At 39.3% G+C, this 14,937-nt stretch overlaps 1 protein-coding gene across 1 annotated transcript; it reads left to right on the top strand.

Moving 5' to 3' along the window:
- The first annotated feature begins 3,778 nt into the window (after positions 1-3,778).
- On the top strand, positions 3,779-5,762 carry Fshb (follicle stimulating hormone subunit beta). The gene is made up of 2 exons (XM_004660843.2): positions 3,779-3,937; positions 5,532-5,762. The coding sequence occupies exons 1-2, from the start codon at positions 3,779-3,781 to the stop codon at positions 5,760-5,762; spliced, it is 390 nt and encodes a 129-aa protein (XP_004660900.1).
- The last annotated feature ends 9,175 nt before the right edge of the window (positions 5,763-14,937 follow it).

The raw sequence follows: 14,937 nt of genomic DNA, 5'->3' as shown, positions 1-14,937 counted from the left end.
CAGCGGTGAGAGCAGCAGGAGAGGCTCACACTACTGCGGCGATTTCCTGCAAAGAGCTGAGACCATACTGCCAGGAGATGCTCATTAGGACCTGTGGACCTAGGGAGAATGCAGCCACAGCCAGGAAAGGTAGCCGGAAAGGGGGAGCACATCATCTCCCAGGTCTTCTGCAAAGGCAGGTGCGCCTGCAGCAGTGCAGGGAGCACAGACTACAGATGTACTTTCCCCTAAAGCAGAACAGAGCAAAGTAAAAGCAAGGAGCACAGTGAACAGCAAATAGGCTATGGGTAGACCTGCACAGAATAGAGAAAACAATGAGTTTTCTTTTCTACCTTGTTTGTTTTTAAAAATTGTTTAACAAAAGTATAATCACACCTAGTGTGCTGATGTTTAGAAACTATCCCTTCAGATGTAGTGGCGCACACCTTTAGTCCCAGCACTCCGAAGGCTGAGGTAGGAGAATGGCTGTGAGTTCAAGGCCAGCCTCGGGCTACAGAGTTAGTTCCAGGTCAACTTCAGCTAGAGTGGGACCTGTCTCAAAGGAAACTGTTGCTATCAAGAATACAAAGATGAGAGAGAGATTCTCTTAGTTTTATCAGTAAAAGATTAAAAGGCAAACAAACAACAAAACAATGGAAGCACTGGAATTACATTTTCCAAATGGGAGAGATGAAGTAAGCTTTAAGAAGCTTGCCACGGAGAAGGTCTGGATATTCTTGGCCAGCTAAAGAGAACAGGGCTCTGCTGAATGGCTTCTGACCTTAACATAAAAGTAAGTGAGACTATGGGCACTTAAAGTAGCTACTTAAATATATATTGCTTACTAGTAAAAAAAAAACATTTATTGGGGTTTGAGAGGTAGCTTAACAGTAAAAGATACTCTCTTGCAAAGACTGGATGGCCCTGGTTTGATTCCCCAATATCCATGTAAATCCAGATGCACAAAGTGGCATATGCATATGGAGTTCATCTGCAATAGCAAAAGGCCCTGGCATGCCCATTCTCTCTCACATACACATACTTAAATAAATAAATAAATAAATAAATAAATAAATAAACATTTTAAATTAAAAAAACATTTATTTTTAAAAAATTATGGGGCTCAAGAGATGGCCCAGTTGGTAAGGGCACTTGCTACTCAACCATGAGGATCTTATTGAGATCCCCAACACCCATGAGAAAGCTGAGTGAGAACAAACATTCCTTCAGCCTCAGGACTGAGGGGAGAAGAAATAGGAGGATCACCAGAACTTACTAGTCTGCCAGTCCAAATGAAAAGCAATGACCTCCAGATTCAGTATAGTCTATAAAACTTGGCTTACCACTCCAGAAGGCATCTTCAGTTTTAAGTACCAAGTCCATGCTCATTCCTCTAAAACAAAAGTTCCAAAAGACCAAAATCTATAAGGTCTGATTCATAACACCCCACTCCTTTGGTAATCTCAACCAGGTACATTCAGTCAACATATTTCCTCTAAACTCCAGAATCAGCAGTCTATTTGAATTCAGACACTTTAAAGTCAACATGTCTATGCAGAAAGACTTGTGTTTTCCTCAAACTTACATCTTCAGCCAACCCATTTTAGTTGATAGCAAATTTTTCCTTCTGGTGTCCAAACTAGAACTCTTCTTTCTCTCACACTTAGTGTGTATCCATCAGAAGTTTTGTTGCTTCTACTTTCAAAATACATCCAGAGTTATATCAAATCTCATAACATCCATGGCTACCATACTGGTCTGAACAAATACTATTTTTCACCTGGGTTCTTGAAACAGCATCCTAAGAATATCTTTCTGATTATAGCTATATTAGCAATACAATAGTGAGAAGTATGTTTTATGACTTACTTCAGAGCAGATCTTTCTTTACTTAATCCTATAATAGGTCCCATACCCCATCACACTTAATGAAAAACAAAACCCCTATGTTGTTTTAAGACCCTACATGCTTTTGTGATCTCTCTAACACAATATCCTGACATTCCCACCAGTGACCTTTTACTCCAGTCACACTACATAATAAGTGAGAATTTGCTAAGCAACCAATCATATCCCTGTGGAGTTCATAGAATACCAGAGGAGACATGGTTACAAATTACAAATGGAAACTAAAGACTAAAGCCCTCCTTGCCTTTTCTTCAACATGAAATACATCTGAATTATAGAACTTAGGATATTTTTCAGGAATGGGGGCCGTTTTAGGGGAGACAGGTAAGAAGCAAGAACATTAGCAACAGAAAGAACAGCACAAGCAAGGGCCTGGAGAAAATAAGAATCACAAGTAAAATGGAATGCTCTTGCTAAAGTATCAAAAAGTAAGGATTAGGGGATGGAGAGATAGTTCAGTGGTTAAAGGTGCTTGCTTGCAAAACGTGTTGACCTGGATTCAATTTCCCAGTACCCACATAAAGCCAGCTGCACAAATGTCTGGAGTTCGTTTGCAGGAGCAAGAGGCTCTGACACACCCATATTCATTCTCTCTCTCTCTCTCTTCCTCCTCCTCCTCCTCTCTGTCTCTCTGTTTCTCTCCCTCTACTCTCAAATTAATAAATCATTAAAAAATTAAAAAATAAAAAGTAAGGATTGACATTAGGAGAACTAAATGTTGGAGTAAAAAAATACAGTTCATTGTTTACACAGGTCATAAAAATAAAATATTTCTATTTGTTTCTTCTCTCACAACTTTCAGTCTGTTCTTGGAGCCATAAGTAAGCCATATCCTTTCAGTGTACTTTCTCAACAAAGACAAAGCAATACTTTGAAAGGATTCTGAGTTCTACAAGTTAAAGATCAAAATGAAAGGTCTAGAGTCATATTTAATTTGACAAGGTAAAAGTGTGGGTGTGCTACCATATCAAATTTAATTTGTACAATATCACCATCTCCAATAGCATGATCTTTTCTGGTCGACAACGTTTAGACTAGTTTCATGAAGCTTGATCTCCCTGTCTATCTAAACACTGATTCACTTACACCTGGCTTCATGTTAGTATTCATCACGTTAATACCCAGTAAATCCACGGGGTGTTAGGAGCTCATCATTCTGTATAAAAGGCAATGAGACTTAAGTCAGTCTACAGCTTTCTCCAGGAAGGAAAGCCAACGCAGGTGAGTGTCAGCACTTACTGCAGTGGGAGAAGCTACTTTTGAAATTGCAGCATGTTTAAAAGCTGGAGAACAAGTGGGAGCTTTCTGCCACTGTTGTATAGAATATTGTACTTGCCTAAGGGGCTTCTTAAATATGGTCAGTATACTGTCTTGAGACACTGACCTTACAGACAAGTTTGCCTAACTTCTGAAATAGTCTGATGTTCAACAAATGTGGGCAAGTACAAGTAATAATATTTCTGAAATGCTAACATTGAAGACATGATTTTGTTGCATAGAATCTTCTTCTTTTTTTAATAAGACCAGTCTTTCAAATTTTTAATGAAAGGGCAGATGTAACAATCACACTTACCTGTATTAGAGTTATTACCTTAGTATAGTAATAGTAGTCATCCTTAAATACTGATCTGGCTAAACCATTATTTTGGAGTTTTGATCAATAACTTTCTACTTCCACTCCCCCTTCCAACAAAATGAAGAATAAAGAGAAATATTTTTTTAAGAAAGAAAAGGCAAAATAAAGAGAGGAAGGAAAAGCTCTTGCTAAAACAAAATGTGATCAGGGGATAGGTAGCCTAGTTGCTGTTGGTCTGGCCCACTGAGATGATGGTTTGAATTCTCTGTTTTCTCTGTTGCTAATGAGCTGTAATTGTTTGCTCTTCAGTCTAGGATGAAGTCAGTCCAGTTTTTCTTCCTTTTCTGTTGCTGGAGAGCAATGTGCTGTGACAGCTGTGAGTTGACCAACATCACCATTGCAATAGAAAAAGAAGAGTGTCGTTTCTGCATAAGCATCAACACTACTTGGTGTGCTGGCTACTGCTACACCAGGGTAGGTCCTGAGGTCTGGAGGTGAGGTGTTGGGGGATAATGCGAAGCAAGCTTCATCCATTTGCACTCCATCGATAGAAGATTTTTCCTAGGTAACAGCCACAAGTGAATACTGTCTCTGCTGTGATTGTGGTTAATAACTGTGATGTTATTTGGACCTAGAATTTTATTTGTGTGAATCAACCTGATAAATCAGGTATTATAACAACTCTGCATTTCCAAAACTGAACAAAAGTATTTCCATGACAGTTTTCATGAAGACAACTAAATAGGTATATATATATATAATGAATATATATATATTCATTAAGGACCCACAGTATCTCTAAAAGGCAATTTCTGTAATTAAGGTCTTATCTTTGACAGAGATAATACCAAATGTTCTTCCAATTCACATAAAAATAGGAACAACTCACCAACATTATGTTTAGACCTACATGAATTCAAATGTCAATGAGCAGCCTGAGAACACAGTCAATCCTTACAGACTATTAGATGGAAAAGAAATCACAAACCTACTCCCTTTTGTATTCCTTCAAGAAAACCAAAACACAGAAACATTAATGTGCTAGCCTGAATTCCCAGAGCTTCTTTGTACTAATCCAAATTAGGAGACAGTTTCCACTTTTTGTTTTTACTTTTCATTTTAGCCCACAAGATCTGGTTATCTATACAGGATTTCATTCTATAAACTGAAATTGAAAAGCAGAAATGTTAAATGAAATATACCTTATGTGGTGGGAAATGAGTTGCACTTAATGAACAAATTATTATATCTTTTAGGGGTAAAGATTGAGTAGCATGACAAGGCAATAAATTAAGTAGTGGCCCCATTTTCTCCCATCAATACAAATAAACTTTTCTACTCAAAAGTGCTAGAATAATCAGTTTTTAATATTATATGCAAAGTATATTTCCTGTGAACTAATAGCCTTCAGAACATAGCCCTTAAAAGGGAAAAATGTCTAAAGGGCTGGGCAAAATAAGCTTCCCTAAATATTTTAAGCTAAGCATCGACATTCATATACTATCTTTTTTGACACTTACAAATGCAATATGAAAACAACACATTTTGAAATACTTTTTCTGGAAAATTAAACTGGAATACTCATAGCTTGTCAATGTAGCTGTTAAGTATAAAAAGGTAGTTTTAAATTCCTAGTCAAAGTACGGCATGGCACGCCTTTAATTCCAGCACTCAGGATGCCGACATAGGAGGATTGCTGTGATTTGGAGGGCAGCCTGGAACTACAGAGTGAATTCCTGGTCAGCCTGGGCTAGAGCAAGACCCTACTTCAAAACTAAATTCCAAGTCATATTCTCATTTTTATCATTTTCAAATTAAAATTCAAAATACATTTACATTTTGCCAGGCAATTAGTATTTTGATATAGCCATAGGGAATGAAAAAAAAAAAAAAAAGCAGTATATTTCCTGTGAGATTTCTAGAATGATCAGGATGGTTTGTGAAGTCGTGGGTGTTTCAGTGGGTTTAATGTGAGAGCATACCTATCAAATCACTGTCTCGTTTTGTGTAAGATAAACACAAACTTCAAAATATTATGACCTAACTCCCCCTTTCCTGAATCCCTCAGGACCTGGTGTATAAGGACCCAGCCAGGCCTAACCCCCAGAAAACATGCACCTTCAAGGGGTTGATCTATGAGACGATAAGACTGCCTGGCTGTGCCCACCACGCAGACTCCCTCTACTCATACCCAGTGGCCACTGACTGTCACTGCGGCAAGTGCGACAGCGACAGCACTGACTGCACTGTGAGAGGCCTGGGGCCCAGCTACTGCTCCTTCCCTGAAATGAAGGAGTAAGGAACCGTGGGTCTTCACTTCAGCCTAAGGGACTGCCTGTAGGACTGCATTGTGCTCAGTCTGCGAACCACGGGCTCGGGAGCCCTGAGACCCCACTGATGCCTGCTATGGAGGCAGACTGGAGGAGTTGCTAAGGCATGAGCGTGCCGGACCAATCCCTGTCACCACTCAGCTTTGTATCCCTAATACCCGTTCCACAGGTTGTATTCAGTCTCAACTCAAAGATTTGTGAATGGTGGGGCAAGTGTTCATTTTCAATCTCTTAGGCATCCTCTAGGACAATCCCTTCTTTAAAAGAAAGATGGATGCAGGAATTCGGAGGGTAGGAATGATGGGGGTGGGTGGAAAAAGTAAATTCAGCCATCTGCTAAACCTTTGCAGATGAGCCCCAGGACTCCTGATGAGCAAGGCAACTTTGTCATGACCATAATATCCATGCCTAGTGCTCTGTCTGAAATTTAGTTGAGAAACTCAGTGGCCTACTTAAGGAAAAAAAGATGAGACAGGTAACAGGCAGTAACATGCAGACAGCCCCATAGAGAGGGGAGCAAGGCTAAGTTACAAAGCTGTGCATTTCTGAGTTCTTAACACAAGCTCTTTGGATAAGGGCAAAAGCAAAAGCATTTTAAATTTGAGACTGTGATTATTAGCCCACATTTACTTGTTAACTTAAAAAATAGCTCAAATGTAAATATCCCTTTTAGGGTGAAGAGAAACTATTAATAGCTTTTTATAGGGAATTATTACTATTGCAGCAAAAAAGAATTTGGAAGTTGTTTGAAAGCAATTTCAAAAATGGAATAAGTATATCTTATCTACGAATATATTTGTGTAAATGAATTTTTTTAGAAGAAAAACAAACTGCTTTTTTAAGACCTTCTAAACATCTTGTCTTTAGCCATGTTTTCCTAAGTCTATTATTTCTTTCTAGGGGACATATATTGGCATTATTTCATGAGTTGACTTCTTTTAAAGTTGTTAAGTCTTTTAGTTATGTATTTATTTCTTATGTATGATGTTTAATTAATTTATTTAACTCTTATTTTTTTAATAAAAATACTGCCTACAAGAGTCAGGCTTGGATCGTTTCATGAACTTGCATGGAAATATATTATAAAATTAGTAGAAAATATCTTTAAATGTAATTCCTAGTGTTTCTAAAAACAGTATCTGTCTTCATCTTTGGGAATATTAAAAACATTTTTGAATTTTTAAAAATCACTTAAACTTCCTGTCACGTATTGAAGTCATTTTTGATGCAATAATTGGGAGAGCATAAAGTGGGCAGAAACATTGCAGGAGGGGCTCTTTTTTTTTTTCAATTTTGGAGATGCAAGTATTAAAACTCAGTGATTAGTGAGCCTCCCAAGCTCACTGTCTTAGTTGTTAGTCTATTTAATAAAAGAAATTCAATACTGCTGGGAACTCCAGAAAGAAAGGTGCTAGTGTATTTGATGTCTAGTGAGAGCTTCTCTCTGTCAAAGTGGGTACTTTTTGCTCCACATTCACATGATGGAAATAGCAGGGGCCTCTGGCAAGCATCTTTTCTGAGGATACTAACTTCATTCCTGAGGTTCCGCCTGTCATGACCTAATCATCTCTAGAAAGCCTCACCTCAAAACATCACCACAATCAGGATTAGACTGAAATTTAAATATGCACAAACATCCAGATCTATTGCAAGATTTATTTATTGCTCAACCAGGATTAGAACCCTGACCTCCTAACTCTTAGGCCAACTCTCTATGGATGTTCTTTTTTTATCATTTAAAAAAATTATTTATTTATTTATTTATTTATTAGGTAGAGAGGAAGATAAAGAGAGAGAAACAGAGAATGGCCACACCAAGGCCTCTAACCACTGCAAATGAGCTCCAGATGCATATGCCATGATGTTCATCTGGCTAATGTGTAGAGAATTGAACCTATGTCCTTAGGCTTTGCAGGCAAGCACCTTAACCACTAAGCCATCTCTCCAGCCCTCTCTATGGCTGTTCTGCCACATATAAATTGTTTTGGAAAGGCCTGAAACAAGACTGTATATATTGATAATTATGTCCTCCCCATTCTAGTACTGTGTGTGGCTTTTAGCTTATGTTTTGACATATCCTGACATATTGAAAGTTGGACTATGCCATCATTTACTAAAATGCTTCAGATTATAACAAAATTAAAAAATAGAACGAAACCATTTCTTTCTGTCTGTAGCTTTAGAAATCAAGATAACCTTCCCACTAGAAATAATACAGAGTGGGGTGGAGGGATGGCCCAATAGTTAAAGGCACTTAATTTCAAGGCCTAATGACTTAGGTTCAAATTCCCAGTACCCACATAAAAACAAATGTACCAGGTGGGATATGTGTCTAGAGTTTACTTGTGTCTGTCTTTCTTTCTCTCTCTTTCAAGTAAATAAATAAAAATATTTTTTTAAAGTAGAAGAACACACTAAGGAGATAGCAATAGACATAAACATATCAAAACAGAAACCCAGAAGTTGCTGAGAGCCCAACAATGAAGTAGACTTGTAATACACCTGCCTAGGCTCAGGGACATTGCAGAAAAGGAGGCGGAAAGACCATAAGAGCCAAAGGGTGTGAAGGTATATCCAAAGGCACTGCCACCCACACAGGGAATTACTGATGCCTTCATAAGCCAAAACCCCAGAATGAATACCAGTAGCCCACTGAGGAGTGCCCTCAATTGAATGGGGACAGAGAGGAGGGTATATAATAGAATAACACCAGGGGAATGGGAGCAACACATGATTTGTCCATACAATAAAGTTTCTAAATAATAAAAAAGAAAAAAAAAGAAGTAGTACAGAGCAATGGCTTCAGTATTTTCTCAGCCATCTTAACCAAATATCACTTTGAACAAGTTGCTTAAATTATCTGACTTTTGTTTTTCAACTATAAAGTGAAGATTATGATAGTTTCTACTTCAGGGGGTTGTGGTGATTAAATAGAAGAACACATGTATAGAGCTTGAAATAGTACTTGGCACTATTAATCAATTCCAACTCAGAAACTGTAAAAGAATTCTATTAGGAGTCTTCCAATGGCAATTTGGGATACACAAGTTCAGATAGGTCAGAATCAGTGGTCCAAAGTATGGAAAGTAGGAGTTTACATAGGAGAAACGTTCTTAAATCATTAATTAAGATTGTTTGAAGAGAAACTCCTACTGAAGCTGGATAGGGATGCAAGTGCTACTTGGCAGAGCTACATCACTAAAAGAAAATACAGAAAGGCATAATACCAACCAAACAGAAACTGCCATGAAGCAAGAATCCCACAGCATCCTCATGGTCATCTTGAGACTGGGTGCAATGGGCCTGTCGGTCATTTTAGATGTTTGCGGACCGAGAATAGAAATGACCAAATTTCACACCAGAGAGTAGCTTGAAATATAAGTCCTGTTCCCTTAATGACCTGCCAACAATCTTATTTGGGAAAGCTCTTTCAATGTTGCTGTCACCATGAACATCCTTATTTTAACATTTATTTTCAAGCACAGAGATAGAAGGAGAGAGACAGAGAGAGAGAGGGAAAAAAAAATGGGTGCACCAGGGCAAGCAAACTCCAGACACATGCACCACTTTGTGCATATAGCTTTATGTAGATGCTAGGGAATCAAACTTAGGTTGTTAAGTTTCACAAGCAAGTCAAACGCTGAACCATCTCTCCAGCCCCTCTCCTTTTCTTTGTGACAATATCACACAGCAACTTCTCAATATACACAAGCAGCTATCCCTAGAAAGAGAATGGCAAAACGGCAGGCTCAAATTCAAAATCTAGGGTAGCTTAGCTGACCTCCACAGGACTTACATTTCTCACTTTTATTTATGTTTTTTATTTTTATTTTTTGTTTTAGAAAGAGAAAGAGAGAATATGGATGCACCAGGGCCTCCAGCCACTGCAACTGAATTCCAAATGCATACTTTACCACCTTGCACATCTGGCTTATATGAGTCCTGGGGAGTTGAACCTGGGTCCTTTGGCTTCACAGGAAATCACCTGAATTACTGAGCTATCTCTCCAGCCTGCATTTCTCACTTTTAAAATTGGGTGAAACATGGAGTATTTTAGGCAGTTACTTGAAACATTAAAAAAAGATAATACATGTAAAGTGCCTAGGAGTACAACAAAGCTATAAACCTAGTGGAAAGAAACTATTTTACAATTTACAAAGGTCAAAGCCAAATTGAATATCCAGGCATGGTGGCACACACCTTTAAACCCAGCACTTGAGAGGCAGAGGTAGGAGGATTGCTGTGAGTTTGAGGACACCCTGAGACCCCTATAGTGAATTCCAGGTCAGCCTGAGCTAGAGTAAAATACTACCTCAATAACCATCCCCTCCACCCCCACCGCCAAAACAAAAAAAGTCAAACTAAGAGAAAAAAAACAAAAGTTTCTCCTTGAGGCATCTCCAAGAAAAGTTGAAATCCCATCCTCTGTAAAGCAGTAAGAATGAAGGTCTATGGCACCTAACCTGGGCCTGCTCAAGTTGCTGACATACCTGTTAGGCAACTCAAGGCCCAGACAATATGGATAGAAGGGTTTGGGAGGAGGAGAAGAGGGGAGTGGAAACAAACACAAAGCTAAATCCAAACTGAGCTGGTACCATAGAAACCTTTGTCTTCGGAGATCACCTAAAAGATAGAACGCTCAAAAGGAGTAAGGGGTGCACCTGAAAAATAGGGCTCTGTAGAGGGTGGGATGAAGCCTAAACTTAAAAGAATTTTTTTTCTGTCTCTGGTCTGAAATTCCCAGTGCCAGAGACTGGTTGCTACCCACATTAAGCTGTGGATTAGAGACCTAGGAGGTCCCCAAATCAAGACAGCCTTCTGTCAAAGCATGTGATTTCCCTGAGGAAAAAGCTCAGACCCTATTGGTGAAGGCACCATATGCTGCTGACACAGAGCGGGGAGAGACCTGGCTGGAATCCAGAAGAAATCCAGTCCCCAGACAGTTAGCTTATCTAGTTCTGAAAAGTGCTACATGAGCCACTGGGGGAAAGTGTCCAACAATGATCTGAGCAAACAGAGGTCTAAGCTACTCAGAAGCAAACACCCTGACAGGATGCACATGCCAGTGCAATAGTGGCACACAGCCTTAGTGGGTAACAAATATCTTTCTGGTTGGCTAAGAGATTCTCTCAGTGTAAAGGAACCATATCTGAAATTGGGAACCAGATCAGAATCCTATGAAGACAAAGATTATGTTCTCCAGTGTCAAGTTCTCACTAGTCTTTGGCTAAAACAGGGGTTACATACAGCAAATTGTCCCTAAATTAATAAGGCTTATCCCATTTAAACTATGCTGACTTCACTCTCCATTGGAGAATCTGTTCTTTTTCAGAAGGTAGTGAGACCAGAGGAGATAAACTACCCCTACCACTTTGGCCAAGCCACAGAGGAACTGGGGAGACGAACAAGAGTGCTGCTTCTGTGCTATTCCTGACAATCAGCGTCAGGGTGTAGGAGACAGACCCTGAGGATACTCAATACCTACCAAAGCAGAGAGCCAAAACTTCAAAGAGCTCATTAGTGAAGTAGACTTAAAACTCACCCACCACGGCTCAGGGAATTTTGCATAAGAGGCAGAAAGATTGTAAGAGCCACAGGTTGATATATCAAGTCCAGAGGCATTCTGTCCCCGCAAAAAATAACCAACTGATGGTCCCACAATGCATAAACCACAACCCCATGAAGAATACCTCCAACCTCACTGAGGAGTGACCTCAACAGAATGGGGGCAGGGACAAGGGAAAAGAGGGTACCAATACATGATGTATCCATATGAAATATGTTGTTAATAATAATAATGATAATAATAATAAAAGAAGAAAAAAATGAAGTATTTTGATCTCTCTCCAGTTCTATGGCAAAAGAAGGCCTTCCTCGTGTAGGATACAATTTTACCAGATGCCCTTGACATACCTTCTCATATGTCTTTGGGCTCTGGGCAATTCATGGAGCTACAAAAACTCTCCTTCTCAACCATAATTCAGACTAGGCCTATTAACAGGATAAAAACCCTAACCCTGAGCTGAAACATGTAGTCTACCATGGGGTAAGCTCTGATTCCTGCTCTGTCTTCTTTATGTGTCTCTTCTCCATTAAACCTGGAGACTAGCTATGAGAATAGAGCTTCTTAACAGTTTTAAGGAGACTACCCCACCTTTCACCCTACAGGAAGTTTGTCTGAATATGAATGGAAAGTGAAAGTCAGTCAGCAGTGCTGCTGAGGCCAGGGCATAAAGAGAGCAATTGCTGAGTTCATGATAGTGAGAAAAGAGAAACTGTAATGGACATGAGGAGCATTAGGGAGCCTCAGAGTACATCTGTAATGTCATCTCTTAACACATTAAAATGTAAATGTGTATAAAACTATGTAAATGTGTGTAAAACTAGGAGAAGACTATGCAGGTAGTTATATCCATGCTAGTAAAAATCTGACAAGTCATTCTTATCTGTGTCCTAACTCATACCTAGGATAGCAGAGGTGAAATAAGCCATGATTAGATCTAAAGTCACATAGCTAGTATGCAAAGTTTCACTCATTGACACACATATTAAGACAGAGAACAGTGTTCATCAAAATACCTACCTACACTCGGGCTATAACTGGACTACCATTCTCAGACTTCCTTGAAATCAAATGCATTTATGTGCCAGTCAATAAACTTTTAGCAAAACCATATTTTCATAAAATATAAAATCCTCCCCTAAGTAATCACTCACTCTACTTTATCAGCACTTTATCAATACTCAGGGTGACCTTGATAGCTTTGTGCCAATGACACAAAGCCATTGTCAGCTCACAATCTCTTCATGAAGAAGTGAGCCCCAACATCAATAGCCACTTGCAGCAGACTTGATATAGTTTATGCAAGGAGGGAACATAGCAATTAAGGGACTGTCATCTGTTGGTTTCTTTCTTGGAGAAAGAGCTCCATTCTTTGAATGAATGCATACATTGGTACTAGAAGCAGAGCACAGCATCAACAAAAGACATATGTGCTATTACTGGGTGTGTGTGCAATATAAGACAAGAAACTAATCAGTCCAGTAACATTTCCTCTGTGAAAAAATAGAGGCAAGCATATGTCTACTGAGCCATTAACTCTCATTGCAGGCCACATTTGTCCCCTAACTTTTTTTTTATTCAAACTAGTTGGAACAAGGCATGCCCATTTGCTACCATATTGCCTATGTCTGTGTTTACACTACAACAGAATTCAGTCGTTCTGACCCCCAAAAAATGTGTGGCCCTCAATGAAAGTAAAATTTCTAAGATCTGAAATATTATAGAAAAAGTTTGCTGTAAAGGAAAATTTCCAGAGTCACCAATGGTAATGAAACTGGCTTTTATTTCTAGATATCACTGAGTTAGATTCCTTGTAAATGGATGTGAAAAAGGAAAAACTCAGGCATTTGGAAACTTTATGGCAAGGAAAGGTCTACTATATCTTGATCCCAAATAGTAAGACAAGAATTTGAAGACTCACTGGATGGAACTGAACGTCAGAAAAGCAGGAAGATGAGAATAAAAATGTCTTTGATGGTTGGAGGAAACTTAATGAATAAGCAGTAGACTATTAAATCTGTACAGCCCTGATGAAGCAACTCTCCAATATCCATTTTCAATGTGAACATGGAGGATAAGGAAGAACCACCCTTCCTGATGATGGAGACTGGCGCCATGGAAAGCCATGAACAAGCAAGGAATTTTGGTCCCAAAAGGGAGAATCAGCGTCGTGTCAAGGAACTTGCTTCACAAGTGAAGTGGAAGAATTTCACAAAGGTAGTTTTCCCACAGGGATTCTTCATTGCTATACCAGTGAACTATGTTTCCTATGCTTCTGAGAGGGAGCAAACAGTTAGGGTGACTGGATCCCTAAAAGTAAAAAGGCAGGAAAGTCTGCATTTGCTAGAAATCTAAGATGATTTAACTTATCTCTTGTCTAGTTCTCTAGATCTGTTTTTCCACAAACAACCAAGACCCCAAGTATTTCCAAAGATTTAAACATTGTGGTTGGCCAAGTTCAGCCCCCGGAACTTGATGTGTCAGGGCTCACCTCTTCCTGAGACAGCAACTAGCCCTAACCAACCAGCTGTCCCCCTGCTTCAACTGAGACAGAAGACAGCCCACCACTATAAGCTTAAATACCTTTTCAAGAGGAGGGCAGGCTCTCTGACCACTTGGGAACTTCCAGATGTAGGTGAGCTTTTCCCTCAGCTGGGCCTGAGCCAAACCAACCCAGGCCCAGCAGGGTTGAGTTGAGGGGAGATCTCCCAGCTCTCACTATCCACATAGGTTCTTTATCCCCTCTAGCATCCCACATGGCAGGAGCTCCTTTAACTCTTTTTTCTCTTTTCTTTCCACAATTTTTCCAGGCCCTCCACATGGATCTCTAGCCACGTGGGTGCCTTTCCCTGGCTCTGTACTTCCCTCAAAAAAATAATAATTTAATAATTATATTTCTCTGTCTTTAAAAAAATTCAATTCTTTGATTAAAATTAGAAACTAACCTATGGTTTGAGGTTCAACAACTTCCCTGGACCCTGAGCACCCCATCGCAATTCTGTTCTGTGAATGAAGTGTCATTGGAATAGTATTTTATAACTAAGTCTCCCTGCTTCATTATTGAATAGTGGATGGAGAGGAGAAAGAAAGTTAACATTTTGTTTGTTTGTTTGTTTGTTGCTTCTTAGCTTTCCAGGACAATAAGAATCACATCCAGATACTGTGGAGTACAGTGTATACCATCTGGAGGTCAAGGGCATGGAACTGTACTCAGGCAAGGAAGGGAAGAGGTGCTTCCACATGAAAAATTAAAAAAAAAAAAAAAGTAAAACTGATATCTGTTCTCAGACTTTTGGGCTAGGACAGAGATTATAATATTTTCACTAAAACATATTTATATTCTTCCTTGAACTTGGGTAATGGACCTTTCCCAGACTCACTAGGAGGAAGGTTTCATTATGACATGGTATTCTACTACTGAAAAGTTATCAAAAATTATATGTGCTACTCTCTAGTTCTGGTTCATAAAACCTGGTCAGAGGTAAACCAGACTCTTGTCCTTATCTGTCAGTTGAGGATCAGTGCTTAAAGCATCCTGAGAAGCCAGAACCAACATCAGCCAAGATTCCTGAATGACCAGA

This window comes from Jaculus jaculus, chromosome 8, assembly GCF_020740685.1.
Source record: "Jaculus jaculus isolate mJacJac1 chromosome 8, mJacJac1.mat.Y.cur, whole genome shotgun sequence".
Classification (NCBI taxonomy): Eukaryota; Metazoa; Chordata; class Mammalia; order Rodentia; family Dipodidae; genus Jaculus; species Jaculus jaculus.
Note: the sequence above shows the minus strand (reverse complement) of the source record. Positions and strands in the feature narration are given on the sequence as shown.